Source organism: Oncorhynchus keta, chromosome 14, assembly GCF_023373465.1.
Source record: "Oncorhynchus keta strain PuntledgeMale-10-30-2019 chromosome 14, Oket_V2, whole genome shotgun sequence".
Lineage (NCBI taxonomy): Eukaryota > Metazoa > Chordata > Actinopteri > Salmoniformes > Salmonidae > Oncorhynchus > Oncorhynchus keta.
The window spans coordinates 38,959,866-38,976,857 of NC_068434.1; the positions used below are offsets into that span (position 1 = coordinate 38,959,866).

General features: G+C 48.2%; 1 protein-coding gene and 1 long non-coding RNA gene across 5 annotated transcripts in view; both read left to right on the forward strand.

Annotated features, from left to right (window-relative positions):
- Positions 1–1,442, forward strand: part of LOC127907286 (uncharacterized) — a 2,762-nt gene extending 1,320 nt beyond the window's left edge. The window contains exons 1-3 of one of the 3 annotated variants that reach the window (XR_008064033.1): positions 1–353; positions 458–873; positions 1,131–1,442. The exon at positions 1–353 is cut by the window's left edge and continues 1,320 nt beyond it. This is a non-coding gene — a long non-coding RNA (uncharacterized LOC127907286). Of the gene's footprint in view, positions 874–1,130 lie in introns of all 3 variants that reach the window. The other 2 variants (XR_008064035.1, XR_008064034.1) reach the window with 2 other exon arrangements.
- The window catches only part of LOC118394084 (semaphorin-4C-like), a 58,171-nt gene that overhangs the window by 39,646 nt on the left and 1,533 nt on the right, over positions 1–16,992 (forward strand). For both annotated transcript variants that reach the window (XM_052461739.1, XM_052461738.1), the window contains 13 exons: positions 1,462–1,616; positions 3,386–3,448; positions 5,118–5,216; positions 6,496–6,592; positions 6,702–6,821; positions 7,778–7,929; positions 10,129–10,304; positions 10,642–10,786; positions 11,008–11,221; positions 12,442–12,557; positions 13,206–13,363; positions 13,582–13,673; positions 13,900–16,483. In XM_052461739.1, coding sequence (XP_052317699.1) covers positions 1,476–1,616; positions 3,386–3,448; positions 5,118–5,216; positions 6,496–6,592; positions 6,702–6,821; positions 7,778–7,929; positions 10,129–10,304; positions 10,642–10,786; positions 11,008–11,221; positions 12,442–12,557; positions 13,206–13,363; positions 13,582–13,673; positions 13,900–14,804 — 2,478 coding nt within the window. In that variant the 5' untranslated portion in view covers positions 1,462–1,475 and the 3' untranslated portion in view covers positions 14,805–16,483. The remainder of the gene's footprint in view (positions 1–1,461; positions 1,617–3,385; positions 3,449–5,117; positions 5,217–6,495; positions 6,593–6,701; positions 6,822–7,777; positions 7,930–10,128; positions 10,305–10,641; positions 10,787–11,007; positions 11,222–12,441; positions 12,558–13,205; positions 13,364–13,581; positions 13,674–13,899; positions 16,484–16,992) is intronic.

Sequence of the window (16,992 nt, forward strand, 5' to 3'; positions counted from 1 at the left end):
CTTTTCCTGTGTCTCTCTGTGTGTGTTGGTTAGAGTGTATGTGTGACTGGGCCTTTCCCTGTGTCTCTCTGTGTGTGTTGGTTAGAGTGTATGTGTGACTGGGCCTTTCCCTGTATGTCTCTGTGTGTGTGTTGGTTAGGGTGTATGTGTGACTGGGCCTTTCCCTGTGTGTCTCTGTGTGTGTGTGTTGGTTAGGGTGTATGTGTGACTGGGCCTTTTCCTGTGTCTCTCTGTGTGTGTTGGTTAGGGTGTATGTGTGACTGGGCCTTTCCCTGTGTCTCTCTGTGTGTGTATTGGTTAGGGTGTATGTGTGACTGGGCCTTTCCCTGTGTCTCTCTGTGTGTGTTGGTTAGGTTGTATGTGTGACTGGGCCTTTCCCTGTGTCTCTCTGTGTGTGTTGGTTGGGGTGTATGTGTGACTGGGCCTTTCCCTGTGTGTCTCTGTGTGTATTGGTTAGGGTGTATGTGTGACTGGGCCTTTCCCTGTGTCTCTCTGTGTGTGTTGGTTAGGGTGTATGTGTGACTGGGCCTTTCCCTGTGTCTCTCTGTGTGTATTGGTTAGGGTGTATGTGTGACTGGGCCTTTTCCTGTGTCTCTCTGTGTGTGTTGGTTAGGGTGTATGTGTGACTGGGCCTTTCCCTGTGTCTCTCTGTGTGTGTTGGTTAGGGTGTATGTGTGACTGGGCCTTTCCCTGTGTCTCTCTGTGTGTGTTGGTTAGGGTGTATGTGTGACTGGGCCTTTCCCTGTGTCTCTCTGTGTGTGTTGGTTAGGGTGTATGTGTGACTGGGCCTTTCCCTGTGTCTCTCTGTGTGTGTTGGTTAGGGTGTATGTGTGACTGGGCCTTTCCCTGTGTCTCTCTGTGTGTGTTGGTTAGGTTGTATGTGTGACTGGGCCTTTCCCTGTGTCTCTCTGTGTGTGTTGGTTAGGGTGTATGTGTGACTGGGCCTTTCCCTGTGTCTCTCTGTGTGTGGTTTAGGGTGTATGTGTGACTGGGCCTTTCCCTGTGTCTCTCTGTGTGTGTTGGTTAGGTGTATGTGTGACTGGGCCTTTCCCTGTGTCTCTCTGTGTGTATTGGTTAGGGTGTATGTGTGACTGGGCCTTTTCCTGTGTCTCTCTGTGTGTGTTGGTTAGGGTGTATGTGTGACTGGGCCTTTCCCTGTGTCTCTCTGTGTGTGTTGGTTAGGGTGTATGTGTGACTGGGCCTTTCCCTGTGTCTCTCTGTGTGTGTATTGGTTAGGGTGTATGTGTGACTGGGCCTTTCCCTGTGTCTCTCTGTGTGTGCCACTTTGACGAAACAGAAAGTCGTCACCATCCCACCAGTGCTGAGCTCCCATGTAGTTCCAAAGGCGCTTGATTTGTGACAAAAAAGATGGGCAACACTTCGATCTGCTTTGCCTTCAGGTCAAGTGAGACGCGTGTGTGTTTCTAACAGTATTGTCTGTGTTTGCGTGTTCCTCTACAGAGGTACTGGACAGCATGGCCAGGTTCCGGGCTCTAGGTGTGTGGAACTACACCATGGCGACTCTAGCAGAACACGAGAGGGTTCTGTATGTAGGAGCTAGAGAGGCCCTGTTCGCCCTGGACCCTAACGACATCAGCAGACAGCTACGACCTCAGGTAACTACACACAAACACCTCAGCGCAGCAGACACCAACGACAGCTGGGACCTTAACCCCACAGACAGCTTCTTATGCAACGTTCCTTCACTTTGTTGCATGGCAGTAAAGTTTCCTGATTCCGATGCCTTCTGTTCAGGGGTGGAGGGGGAACAAGGCTATTACATGATTAATCAGTGTAATTAGCCTCGTGCAATAAATGCTTGATAAAATGTCTTAAGATGCCTCTGTCCCCTCTCATCTCATATCCCACTCAGACATATACCAGCGCTATGGGGATTGTTATCTGATTAAACTTTCTAATTAGCATGAATTGGACCATTGTGTGACTGATGATGAACATGCAACAGTTCTGTGTTGTGAGCAGCCCAGTAATAAGCAGCCCACCTGTTCGCTGCTGCTCTGTCTACCAAGTGTAGAGGGATGATCGGGCCACTGGATGCCACCTGCTCCACTGTCTTCACTCTGCACCTATCTCAACATCTGCCTTCTCATTCTGTTATCCATCTCTCTCTCTCTCCTCCCGCTGTCTCTAAATCCTTCTCCCTCTATGTCTCTCGCTCCTCGCGCTGTCTCTAAATCCTTCTCCCTCTATGTCTCTCTCTCCTCCCGCTGTCTCTAAATCCTTCTCCCTCTATGTCTCTCTCTCCTCCCGCTGTCTCTAAATCCTTCTCCCTCTATCTGTCTCTCTCTCCTCCCGCTGTCTCTAAATCCTTCTCCCTCTATCTGTCTCTCTCTCCTCCCGCTGTCTCTAAATCCTTCTCCCTCTATGTCTCTCTCTCCTCCCGCTGTCTCTAAATCCTTCTCCCTCTATGTCTCTCTCTCCCCCCGCTGTCTCTAAATCCTTCTCCCTCTATCTGTCTCTCTCTCCTCCCGCTGTCTCTAAATCCTTCTCCCTCTATCTGTCTCTCTCTCCTCCCGCTGTCTCTAAATCCTTCTCCCTCTATGTCTCTCTCTCCTCCCGCTGTCTCTAAATCCTTTTCCCTCTGTCTGTCTCTCTCTCCTCCCGCTGTCTCTAAATCCTTCTCCCTCTATCTGTCTCTCTCTCCTCCCGCTGTCTCTAAATCCTTCTCCCTCTATGTCTCTCTCTCCTCCCGCTGTCTCTAAATCCTTCTCCCTCTATGTCTCTCTCTCCTCCCGCTGTCTCTAAATCCTTCTCCCTCTATGTCTCTCTCTCCTCCCGCTGTCTCTAAATCCTTCTCCCTCTATGTCTCTCTCTCCTCGCGCTGTCTCTAAATCCTTCTCCCTCTATGTCTCTCTCTCCTCCCGCTGTCTCTAAATCCCATCTCTCTCTATCGGTCTCTCTCTCCTCCCGCTGTCTCTAAATCCTTCGCCCTCTATGTCTCTCTCTCCCCCCGCTGTCTCTAAATCCTTCTCCCTCTATCTGTCTCTCTCTCCTCCCGCTGTCTCTAAATCCTTCTCCCTCTATCTGTCTCTCTCTCCTCCCGCTGTCTCTAAATCCTTCTCCCTCTATCTGTCTCTCTCTCCTCCCGCTGTCTCTAAATCCTTCTCCCTCTGTCTCTCTTTCTCTCTCATCCAACTCTCTTTCAATCTGTTACTGTTGCCGTCTCTCTCGTCCACTCATCTCTCCCTCACACACACATCCCTCCCTCTAATTCTCTCTCTCTCCCTTTGTCTCTCTCTCTTTTTCTCTCTCTCTCTCTATATATATATATTTATATATATTTATATTTATCTCTCTCTCTCCCTCTCTCGCTCTCTTTTTCTCTCCCTTTCTCTCGCTCTCTATTTCTCTCTCTCTCTCTCAGATTGAGTGGCCAGCACCACAGGAGAAGAAGAAAGAGTGTGCCACCAAGGGCAAGAACAACCAGGTACATATCCTAAAAGTTTCTGTTTACATTAGAGTACCATCGTAGACTGAGTACCCCTTTAGACTGAGTACCACCTTAAACTGAGTACCACCTTAAACTGAGTATCACCTTAGACTGAGTACCCCTTTAGACTGAGTACCCCTTTAGACGGAGTACCCCTTTAGACTGAATACCACCTTAGACTGAGTACCACCTTAGACTGAGCACCACCTTAAACTGAGTATCACCTTAGACTGAGTACCCCTTTAGACTGAGTACCCCTTTAGACGGAGTACCCCTTTAGACTGAATACCACCTTAGACTGAGTGTACCACCTTAGACTGAGCACCACCTTAAACTGAGTACCACCTTAAACTGAGTACCACCTTAAACTGAGTACCCCTTTAGACTGAGTACCCCTTTAGACTGAGTACCCCTTTAGACTGAGTACCCCTTTAGACTGAATACCACCTTAGACTGAGTACCACCTTAAACTGAGTACCACCTTAGAGTGAGCACCACCTTAAACTGAGTACCACCTTAAACTGAGTACCACCTTAAACTGAGTACCCCTTTAGACTGAGTACCCCTTTAGACTGAGTACCCCTTTAGACTGAGTACCCCTTTAGACGGAGTACCCCTTTAGACTGAGTACCCCTTTTGACTGAGTACCACCTTAAACTGAGTACCACCTTAAACTGAGTACCACCTTAGATTGAGTACCCCTTTAGACTGAGTACCATCTTAGACTGAATACCCCTTTAGACTGAGTACCACCTTAGACTGAGTACCACCTTAAACTGAGTACCACCTTAAACTGAGTACCACCTTAAACTGAGTACCACCTTAAACTGAGTACCACCTTAAACTGTGTGCCCCTTAGACTGAGTACCCCTTTAGACCGAGTACCCCTTTAGACCGAGTACCCCTTTAGACCGAGTACCCCTTTAGAGGGAGTACCCCTTTAGACCGAGTACCCCTTTAGACCGAGTACCCCTTTCGACTGAGTACCACCTTAAACTGAGTACCACCTTAAACTGAGTACCACCTTAGATTGAGTACCCCTTTAGACTGAGTACCCCTTTAGACTGAGTACCCCTTTAGACTGAGTACCCCTTTAGACGGAGTACCCCTTTTGACTGAGTACCACCTTAAACTGAGTACCACCTTAAACTGAGTACCACCTTAAACTGAGTACCACCTTAAACTGAGTACCACCTTAGATTGAGTACCCCTTTAGACTGAGTACCATCTTAGACTGAATACCCCTTTAGACTGAGTACCACCTTAGACTGAGTACCACCTTAAACTGAGTACCACCTTAAACTGTGTGCCCCTTTTGACTGAGTACCCCTTTAGAGTGAGTACCCCTTTAGAGGGAGTACCCCTTTAGAGGGAGTACCCCTTTAGACCGAGTACCCCTTTAGACCGAGTACCCCTTTAGACCGAGTACCCCTTTAGAGGGAGTACCCCTTTAGAGGGAGTACCCCTTTCGACTGAGTACCACCTTAGACTGAGTACCACCTTAGACTGAGTACCACCTTAAACTGAGTACCACCTTAGACTGAGTACCCCTTTCGACTGAGTACCACCTTAGACTGAGTACCACCTTAGACTGAGTACCACCTTATTGCTATAAATGGTTGAATATTATGCTTCAGTCTCAGCCCCCTCTTTTCCCCTCCCACAGACGGAGTGCTTCAACTACATCCGCTTCCTGCAGAGCTACAACCACACCCACCTCTACACCTGTGGAACCTACGCCTTCCAGCCCAAGTGCACCTACATCGTGAGTGGCTTTCAATGGCTGAGTCCCAAATTACAGGCTGTTCCCTACTAAGTGGTCTACTTTTGACCCGGGTCCTGGTCAAATGTAGTTTACTATAGGGGGAAAAGGGTGCCATTAGGGACAAATAGGGCCAACTTCATTCCCCTCCCTCTGTCAGGGGGTTGTATTAGAGTTGTATTAGGGTTGTATTAGGGTTGTATTAGAGTTGTATTAAGGTTGTATTAGAGTTGTATTAGAGTTGTATTGGGGTTGTATGAGGGTTGTATTAGAGTTGTATTAGGCTTGTATTAGAGTTGTATTAAGGTTGTATTAGAGTTGTATTGGGGTTGTATGAGGGTTGTATTAGAGTTGTATTAGGCTTGTATTAGGGTTGTATTAGAGTTGTATTAGAGTTGTATTAGGGTTGTATTAGAGTTGTATTAGGGTTGTATTATAGTTGTATTAGAGTTGTATTAGGGTTGTATTATAGTTGTATTAGAGTTGTATTAGAGTTGTATTAGAGTTGTATGAGGGTTGTATTAGAGTTGTATTAGGCTTGTATTAGGGTTGTATTAGAGTTGTATTAGAGTTGTATTAAGGTTGTATTAAGGTTGTATTAGAGTTGTATTAGAGTTGTATTGGGGTTGTATGAGGGTTGTATTAGGCTTGTATTAGAGTTGTATTAGGGTTGTATTATAGTTGTATTAGAGTTGTATTAGAGTTGTATTAGAGTTGTATTAGGGTTGTATTAGAGTTGTATTAGAGTTGTATTAGAGTTGTATTAGAGTTGTATGAGGGTTGTATTAGAGTTGTATTAGGGTTGTATTATAGTTGTATTAGAGTTGTATTAGAGTTGTATGAGGGTTGTATTAGAGTTGTATTAGAGTTGTATGAGGGTTGTATTAGAGTTGTATTAGGGTTGTATTAGAGTTGTATTAGAGTTGTATTAGGGTTGTATTAGAGTTATATTAGAGTTGTATTAGAATTGAGCTGTCCTTGTGGTGGCTTCACAGCTAGCAGCACCACTGACATGGTGTCATGTCTCATATCTTCTATCTCCACGCCTCCACACCACATCCTCCCTAAGGCTGAATCCTCTGTGGCAAAGGAAAGAGTATTCAATGCCAACGAGGCCGTGGTATCTGGCTCTACATGTGTTTGTAACGGTGATATGATAAGACAGTGTGGTGGATGCAGGGAGCGAGGACTGTGGCTCCTGTTACAAATGTTGTCACGGACAGACAGAGCCCGGAGCTGTGTTAGTCGACACAGACCACTGACCACCTCTGTCTCTCCATAGAATGCAGACCACTTTAGTCTCAACCCTGGCTCCCTTGAGGATGGGAAGGGCAAGTGTCCCTATGACCCAGCCAAGGGCCACACAGGCCTTATAGTGGGTAGGTCATGTATCCTGTTTTATTCTATTCTGTTTTATTCTGTTCTATTATATTCTATGTGTAACTGTTCCCTAATTGTGCCTATCCTGCCTGTCTCTGTGTCTCTCAGACAAGGAGCTGTATTCAGCCACACTGAACAACTTCCTGGGTACTGAGCCTGTCATCCTGAGGAACCTGGGACAGCAACACTACAGCATGAAGAGTGAATACCTGCCGGCCTGGCTCAACGGTGAGAGAGAGAGAGAGAGAGAGAGAGAGAGAGAGGGGGAGAGAGAGAGGGGGAGAGAGAGGGGGAGAGAGAGAGGGGGAGAGAGGGGGAGAGAGGGGGAGAGAGAGGGAGGGAGAGAGAGAGAGAGAGAGAGAGAGAGAGAGAGAGAGAGAGAGAGAGAGAGAGAGAGAGAGAGAGAGAGAGAGAGAGAGAGAGAGAGATATTCCCATGTCAATAATGCAATTGAATTGAGAGAGAGAGAGAGAGAGAGAGAGAGAGAGAGAGAGAGAGAGAGAGAGAGAGAGAGAGAGAGAGAGAGAGAGAGAGAGAGAGAGAGAGAGAGAGAGAGAGAGAGAGAGAGAGAGAGAGAGAGAGAGAGAGAGAGAGAGAGAGAGAGAGAGAGAGAGAGAGAGAGAGAGAGAGAGAGAGAGAGAGAGAGAGAGAGATTCCCATGTCAATAATGCACTTGAATTGAGAGAAGTGATGGAGAGGGGGGGATGGGAGAGTGGGGGAGATGGAGGAAGTTAGGGAGAGGAAAAGTGGAGAGGAAGAGGGGTTAGATGGAAAAATAAAGGGAAAAAGGATAGTCTATGTATGGGGAAAGAGTTGGAGAGGGAGATGAGACACGAGAGATAAGAAAAGGACTGGGTTAGAGGCTAGCTAATAGGAGGAGAGAAGCAGTGAGATGGAAAAAGCAGGCGAGAGTGTGAAAGAGTCTGGTGGAGGGGTGAGAGGTGAGAGGTGGGGAGATGAGGTTAGAGAAGTGGACAGGAGGGATACGTGAGGGAAGAGGGGTGAGAGAGATGAGGGATAGTGAGAGGGTATAAAATTGAGATGAGGTTAGAGGGTTAAATAGCAGCGCATGTGAGAGAGTGGGAGATTAGGGGGAGTGGAGGTGGTAGTGTGTGTGACTGCGCAGTCATACGTGCGTGTTCATAAATCGTGTGTGTGTGTGTGTGTGTGTGTTGTCCCATCAGAACCTGACTTTGTGGGCTCGGCCCTGGTGAGGGAGAGCAGTGGCAGCAAGGAGGGGGATGATGACAAGATCTACTTCTTCTTTAGTGAGAGAGCTGTGGAGCTGGACTGTGACACGGAGCTCACTGTGGCCAGGGTGGCCCGTGTCTGTAAGGTAGGCTACACGCATACAGTGCCTTGCGAAAGTATTCGGCCCCCTTGAACTTTGCGACCTTTTGCCACATTTCAGGCTTCAAACATAAAGACATAAAACTGTATTTTTTTTGTGAAGAATCAACAACAAGTGGGACACAATCATGAAGTGGAACGACATTTATTGGATATTTCAAACTTTTTTAACAAATCAAAAACTGAAAAATTGGGCATGCAAAATTATTCAGCCCCTTTACTTTCAGTGCAGCAAACTCTCTCCAGAAGTTCAGTGAGGATCTCTGAATGATCCAATGTTGACCTAAATGACTAATGATGATAAATACAATCCACCTGTGTGTAATCAAGTCTCCGTATAAATGCACCTGCACTGTGATAGTCTCAGAGGTCCGTTAAAAGCGCAGAGAGCATCATGAAGAACAAGGAACACCAGGCAGGTCCGAGATACTGTTGTGAAGAAGTTTAAAGCCGGATTTGGATACAAAAAGATTTCCCAAGCTTTAAACATCCCAAGGAGCACTGTGCAAGCGATAATATTGAAATGGAAGGAGTATCAGACCACTGCAAATCTACCAAGACCTGGCCGTCCCTCTAAACTTTCAGCTCATACAAGGAGAAGACTGATCAGAGATACAGCCAAGAGGCCCATGATCACTCTGGATGAACTGCAGAGATCTACAGCTGAGGTGGGAGACTCTGTCCATAGGACAACAATCAGTCGTATATTGCACAAATCTGGCCTTTATGGAAGAGTGGCAAGAAGAAAGCCATTTCTTAAAGATATCCATAAAAAGTGTCATTTAAAGTTTGCCACAAGCCACCTGGGAGACACACCAAACATGTGGAAGAAGGTGCTCTGGTCAGATGAAACCAAAATGGAACTTTTTGGCAACAATGCAAAACGTTATGTTTGGCGTAAAAGCATTACAGCTCATCACCCTGAACACACCATCCCCACTGTCAAACATGGTGGTGGCAGCATCATGGTTTGGGCCTGCTTTTCTTCAGCAGGGACAGGGAAGATGGTTAAAATTGATGGGAAGATGGATGGAGCCAAATACAGGACCATTCTGGAAGAAAACCTGATGGAGTCTGCAAAAGACCTGAGACTGGGACGGAGATTTGTCTTCCAACAAGACAATGATCCAAAACATAAAGCAAAATCTACAATGGAATGGTTCAAAAATAAACATATCCAGGTGTTAGAATGGCCAAGTCAAAGTCCAGACCTGAATCCAATCGAGAATCTGTGGAAAGAACTGAAAACTGCTGTTCACAAATGCTCTCCATCCAACCTCACTGAGCTCGAGCTGTTTTGCAAGGAGGAATGTGAAAAAAATTCAGTCTCTCGATGTGCAAAACTGATAGAGACATACCCCAAGCGACTTACAGCTGTAATCGCAGCAAAGTATTAACTTAAGGGGGCTGAATAATTTTGCACGCCCAATTTTTCAGTTTTTGATTTGTTAAAAAAGTCTGAAATATCCAATAAATGTCGTTCCACTTCATGATTGTGTCCCACTTGTTGTTGATTCTTCACAAACAAATACAGTTTTATATCTTTATGTTTGAAGCCTGAAATGTGGCAAAAGGTCGCAAAGTTCAAGGGGGCCAAATACTTTCGCAAGGCACTGTATACGGCTACACACACACACACACACACACACACACACACACACACACACACACACACACACACACACACACACACACACACACACACACACACACACACACACACACACTGCCAACGGAACACACACACAAGCAAACCACTCAATCCTACTCTGCTCACAGACTTTTTACAGTGAGACTCAAACACTTCCAACCCTCTTTTCACTCTTTCTTTCCAGTCACTCTTCTCACCCAGTCCTATCCTCATTAGGTGTCAATAGTTAACTATCAGGAGAAGTTGCGAGTTATGAGCTCAGAGTTTTCCATCCACTCTCATTACATCATACAACCTTTTTCTTGGTGAGGTCAAAGGATAAACCCTTGCCCCTAGACTACCTCTCCTAACTTTTCCTCTGTCCCCTCCCAAGTCTATCAGACCACTCTTCTCACCCAATTCAACCCTAAAATGGTATCAGAAGCCATCAGCAAATCATAATGCAAGCGAACTGACTTTCCCCTCCACATTGGCCATATGCCACCTCTCCTGACTCCTGACCCCTGACTGACTCTTGTGTGTCTCTCCCCTCAGGGTGATCTGGGGGGCACTAGGACCCTGCAGAAGAAGTGGACCACCTTCCAGAAGGCCAGGCTGGTGTGTTCTCTCCCCGAGCGACACGTCACCTTCAACAACCTGCGGGCAGTCTTCACCCTGCCAGGCACCGACTGGCGCACCACCACCTTCTATGGCATCTTCCACGCCCAGTGGTGAGTCACAATAACACTACCGCCAGGGGGTCCGATGTGCCAAAGAGAAGAGGCTCTCTCTCTCCAACTTAACTTAGCACTTTTACTAACACTGGGTTGGTGTGACTTCTTCTTTTGAAAATATGATCTTATGCCCAAAATTACAGTTTTAACGGCCTTCAGTCAGCTAACGTGTCTTGTCTGTGTACGGACCTTTTGAATTCTGTTATTATCTCATAGTGTTGCACAACCATCATTCTATTTCTCATACAAACAGACAATGTAAAAATGACCACAGAACCAACCCATCTAGGTAATAACCTTAAGCCCGTCGTTTTGTTGTTCTCTCCTGTCCCAGGGGCGATGTGGATGTGTCAGCAGTGTGTCAGTACCAGATAGGGGAGGTGAAGAAGGTGTTTGATGGCCCTTATAAGGAGTACAGAGACGCGTCGCAGAGATGGGGGCGATACACTGGCACTGTCCCCAGCCCACGGCCCGGAGCGGTGAGGGAGGGAGGGAGGGGGGTAGAGTGACTTGGACAGGGAGAGTTTGGAGAGTGATCAGAGCCAACAAGCAATGCCAGCCTGTCCCGCAACTAACAATGTTCCTTGTTTCTCCCTCTCTCTCACGTCTCTCTCTGTTCTCTCTCTGTTCTTTCTCTCTCTCTCACGGCTCTCTGTTCTCTCCTCTCTGTCTCTTCTCGCCTTTCTTCTTCACGGCGCAGTGCATTACGAGCTGGCATAGGGAGAACGGCTACAACAGCTCTCTTCAGCTGCCAGACGCCACCCTCAACTTTGCCAAGAAGCACCCTCTGATGGAGGAGAAGGCTCAGGCTCGCCCCCTACTGCTCACCAAGGGCATCAACTTCACCCGCCTGGCAGTGGACCGGGTCAGCGCCCTGGACACCCGGGCATACAACATGCTCTTCTTAGGCACAGGTAGCTACTGACAGTGCGTACAGCGCAGGCTAAGAATCTACCCACTGAAGATGGTCGAGTTTGAAGTTGCCGCAAGATTCCGGTTAACCTCAGCTTAACCACAATGGAGGAAACACAAAACTGACTGAGATCAGTGTACTGTGTAAGAACTTCCTATACGCAACATAACAGTATAGTACCAAGACAGGTCCCAGATTAACCCATATGCCCACTAAAGATGCCCTTAACCACAGCTGTAGGATCAGTTTACTTTAACTCCCAACCCTCCTAAGAAAACCCTCAAGACCCACAGTTTGCCTGAGATCAGTGTTCAGGTGGATTCAGAACAACTTCATCCTACTTCCATAAGATTGTCTTACGTCAGATAGCAGGATGACTCCAGCTGCGTGGCCGTTTGAAGACGGTTGAAGACCGTTGAAGACTGCATGTGACCTAGGAAGGACACTGCCTGTCGGGAGACAATGCCTTTCATCAATAACATACAGTACACCCAACTGCAGTAGCTACTTCCCATTAAGTAGCCTACTACTTAGAATTCCACTCACTGCAGTGCAGTGTAGAGTGAATCCCTGACTGTGCCTGCGGTGTGTTGGAGGCCCATGACTGTCAGACTGACGATGGGCTCAGTAGCTTGGCAGGCCCCCTGCTGCCTTGCTTCACAGCACAAACTCAACGGGGCCCTTGGCACACGTACACACTGCCAATTGGGCTGCGGGCTTGATTAGCTATTAACTGCAGCAGGATGACAGCTGATGCGGAGAGAACAAGTCTGGCGAGGACAGTTAGAAACGGAGGATGGGATTGGGGGATTAGCCGAAATGCTCTCGACACAGCGAGCGAGGAGCATGATACAGCATTTACGTGTGAGTGTGTGTGTGTGTGTGTTGCTGCTCTGTGCCAGGCTCCCGTAGGGTCCAGGGTCAGTCCCTCACATTATCCATGACAGTCCCACTGTGGTGAGGGCAGGAGGCAGGGCAGGTTCAGCACACACAGCAGATCTCTGCTCATAAAAGCGCCATCCACCCAGACAGACACACAAGGTCACACCGCCGGCAGCAGCAGCTCAATTGCCTTTCAATGCAGGGGATGTAACCTTGCTCCCAATATCACCTAAAGAGTAAACTACAGTACAACATTCTGAAATGATGTACCTCTCTTCTCATCCTACCTGCTCTCCTCTTTATCTCCCCTCTTCTCTTTTCTCTCCTCTCCTCCTCTAGCGGACGGCTGGTTACAGAGGGTAGTGATCCTCGGCTCGGAGGCCCATGTGATTGAAGAGATACAGCTGTTTGATTCTCCCCAGCCAGTGGACAGCCTGACCATCTCTCACACCAAGGTAACACTCAGGCCAGGGGATTTCCCCATCTGTACATATAGTCCATATAACTAGGCCCAGGAGTTTTCCCTGGCCCTACACCCTCATGGACCATCACTAGGGTCTGGAGTTTTCCCCAGTTCTACACATAGACCATCAAGTTGTACTTGTACATCCAGCTGCCTCACACTACAGAAGCAGGAGGTTGGGTCCTGCCCTCTGGGCCGTTCTGAGTTTACTTACACATAGACCATCACTGGACCAGGAGTATTCCCTGATCATGTGACGCAACTAGGAAAGAGTCCGGGCCCTACTCAACACCATTATGCCCTCACATGTCTGAGTGTCACCACTCTGTTTCACTGGCATTACACTCACATGCTGATCCTTATCTAATTAAACCAGGCTTTTCCTGGCCAGCTATTTCATAACAAGCTTTGCTCTCTAGCCAAACAGAGAAAGAAGAGGGGAGGGAAAACAAAATGTTATTGTAATTGAGAGCGATTATCCCATTATCTACACTGCCCTCTGTCTGATCTGTTCTTTTTCTGTTTCTTCCATCCTCCTCAACTATCTCTATCTCCTCCCTCTCTCTTTTTCCCCTCTTGTCTCTCTCTCAACCCCCCCCCCCCTCTCTCTCCCTCTGTCTCTGTCTGAATATGTCTGCAGAAGTACTTGTACATTGGCTCACGTTCAGAAGTGCTCCAGCTTCCCTTGGCTAACTGCAGCCGCTATCAGTCGCAGCCAGACTGCCTTCTGTCCCGGGACCCGTACTGTGCCTGGGACAGTGAGGGTCGCGCCTGTGTCCGCATCGACCTCCACCGCGGGTGAGCATGCCTGCCTCTCCCCTCCACTCTCCCTCTGCCCTGCTCAGTGGTTCTGCCTTCCCCTCTTCTACTTGTCCCCTCCTCTGCTTTGCTCCTGCACAGTGGGCTGGGTCCACCTGTGCTAGCAGCAGCTCAGTGGAGGCCAGTAGCAGAAAGTGGAGGCCAATAGCAGAAAAACATGTTATTAATGCCTGTTCTCTGTGCTCTCTGTTCCACAGGTCTACCTCCTCCCTATCCCAGGATCTGATGCTGGAGAGATTCAGCAGGGGCAAAGCCAAGTTTGACAAGCCTGTGGCCATCCCCAGCCCTGGTGAGTAGGAGAGGAACTGGACTGGTGGCCCCTTGTGGCAATAACTGGTCACTACAGTTGTAGTTTTTTGATAGTTATTGAATGGATTTGAACTTATAATTTAGTAATTGAATCAAGTTTAATTCAGTTGAGTTGAACTAAGCGAATTGAACTGAATTGAGATGAATTGAACTTAGAGTTCAGGAATTAAACATCTTGGCTAACATACCCTCTCTCTCTCTCCCAGACAACTCTCGACTGAGGAATGTGACAGTAGTGGTGGAATCAGACATGGTGCTGCCCTGCCAGCTGGTGTCCAACCTGGCCCAACCCTCCTGGCTCCTCAATGACCGGGAGCTGCAGCTAGGAGACGAGGAGGCCGGGGGGGCACGCTTCGACCGGACTCTGAAGGCTCTGGTGGTCCCCAACGTGATGCCAGTGCACGCGGGACGCTACGTGTGCTACTCCGAGGAGCAGGGGGTCAAGTTTCAGATGGAGCGCTACCAGGTGTCGGTGGTGGCCAGCTCCCCTGTGGTCATGGCAGCCCGGGCCCCTGACGGCAGCATGGGTCTGTTCTGGGTGCTGGTTATCACCCTGGGGGCCGCTTGTCTACTACTACTGGTGGCAGCTCTGTATCTGAGGAGGCGTCTGAAGCTGGCCATAGGTAAAGGAACGGAGATGAAGCCCCTGGAAAGCACCTTGGTCTACCCCATCACCCTGCCCAAGGAGCCACCCACCTTCGTGCCCAGCAAGATGCCCAGCGACGAGGACCGCTTCTGGGAGACGGGCGCAAACTACTACTACTCAGACGGCTCGCTGAAGATCGTTCCCGGCCACGCCCTGTGCCCCAGCAGCCAGTCTCACCACCACGCCCCCACGGCGTCTCCCAGCGCCATCCCCGGCCAGCCCATCCACTCCCCCAGCCGGCTCAGCCTCACCAACATCAGGGGCTCCGGCAGCAACGGCTACATCCGCCTCAACCTGAGCTCGGCCGGGGAGGAGAGGGTTAGCGGGGGTGGTTCTGGCGGAGGAGGGCTGGGGCTGAGCGGGGGCGGGAACGACTACTCCAGCCCCTTCAAGGAGGAGCTGCGTCGGACCCTGCAGCAGAGGAGCGTGCTGCCCGACGCCAACCCTGAAGAGTCGTCTGTGTAGCAGCAGTCGTCTTTCTCCACGCCCGTTGCAATGAAGAAAAAAATGAAAAAAATAGAGAACGAACGGCAACTAACCTACCTCCCTCCTTTAGAGGACGCCTCTCTCTCTCGACACCACTCTCGCTCCATGCTCTCTCTCTCTCTTTTTTTCTGCCAGTGCTCGTTTGGCTGACTCTGTAACTGGTGGTAGATGTTTCTTTTGCACACAGCATGTGAGGTGACACACACGACCGGTTCCTCAGCATCCTCTCTTGTTATTGTGTTCCATACGTCACACTTTACCTTCTTCACCAGTTTCACTTGCTTTCACTGTGCAAATCCCAAGCTGTGTAAATTCGGTATTTAAAGACAATTGAACTCAGCCTTCACCTCAAACAAATGGAGAGATTTCCTGAGAGAACTCCTTCAGGATAAGAGACGACCAACAACTCATGACAAGGTTGTAGCTTCAGGGCTAAACCAATAAAGCAAGCAGCACGAGTTGACTGACTGAAAGATGGAGGAGCTGGCTTGCTGTTTTTATGTTCTGTTGAGGACTTTTTCGCTTGCTGCACTTAACACGGGAGTAAGTAAGTCGATTTTGTATTTGTGAGCAAAGAGAGTGAGAGAGCCACATAAAAGACAAATTAATCCCAAAAGCATGACGACAATCACGTTCCCCTCTCAGGGGGTAAAACCTGGGAAGGAACGAGTGGGATAAAGAGAGAGAAAATGAAGTGAGTTTTGTTTGAAAGACATGGGGGGTTTACATGAAGGACAAACTCTTAATTAGACTTCCTCGGCTCAATTTGTACTTTTTTCACGTTGTTAGTCTTTCCTCTGCGAAGGTCTTCAACCCCTGCCACATTGATATATTGTGACAATTTAAATGAAGACATTTCTATGTGTTCTTTTTCTATGCCTTGCGGACTACGGAAGCGACAAATAGAGACCAATGGCTTTAAAGCGCCTCTCTGTGAATGAGAATGTGATGGAAGCACGTACAAACTTCTCATATCCCTGCACAAAGTAGATATCTCCCCGAATAACATCCACACTAGTAAATACATTTTAGCACTACTTTTACAATAACTACACTACACATTTTACACAAGTGGTTGATGCTTGTACACTTCCTTGGGATATGGTTATGGACATGTCTGTTTGACATAATCCCACAGCAGAACCTACAATAGCACACTCGCTTATTATTCTGAATTTCAGATGAGACAAAGGCATTGTTTTCAGTAAAGTAGCAGGGATGGCATGGGGTGAATGTAGGTCAACTCTCACTAAACTGTTGCGACTGCAGTGGATTTCTCAACAAGCTCTTTACATGGTATGTTTGTGTCTGGGCGGGGGTGGTGGCGAGTTGAACTGCCAAAAGGACCTCCCTCCCTGCACCGCCCTGAATGCCAAACGTGGTGGATGTACTAGTGTGTCCTGGAGGGGACGGAGCAGCACTGTACCTGGACACGCCCTTTAACCACTTATTTCCCCAAACCCCGCCCACTTACCTAATGACGTCCAGAGAATGACCTGGCACCACTGTGGAAAGCCTGAACACAGAGAGAAGGATGGACACTCAACTGTAAACACACACTGCCCTGTGCTGTTGGAGGGACAAGCGGAGAACAGATGGAAGATGGCCTGTGACAAACCAACAGGTCCAGAGAGCAATCAGAGGCACATCAATCAGAGGTATGGCTCTCTCTCTCTCTCTCTCTCTCTCTCTCTCTCTCTCTCTCTCTCTCTCTCTCTCTCTCTCTCTCTCTCTCTCTCTCTCTCTCTCTCTCTCTCTCTCTCTCTCTCTCTCTCTCTCTCTCTCTTCTCTCTCTCTCTCTCTCTCTCTCTCTCTCTCTTCTCTCTCTCTTCTCTCTCTCTTCTCTCTCTCTTCTCTCTCTCTCTCTCTCTCTCTTCTCTCTTCTCTCTTCTCTCTAGCCAGGCCCAAGATTTGTTTGTGTTGTCATGCCGACTCCTATGTCACTGTTATGGCTTGACGTGAACAATTCTGGAACTAGCCTAAGAGACACCCAAAGACCGAGCCAGAAAAACAAGTGTCACAATCAAGAGTTGTACAGCCTTTGAGATGAAACATAGTTGTTTTATTATGCTGAATCATCTCTACTCTCATGGATGTGGCCTTGCATGTACAATTATCACTATGTGTGCCCACTCTAACATGTTAGTTTTACCCTTCGTGTGCTTTG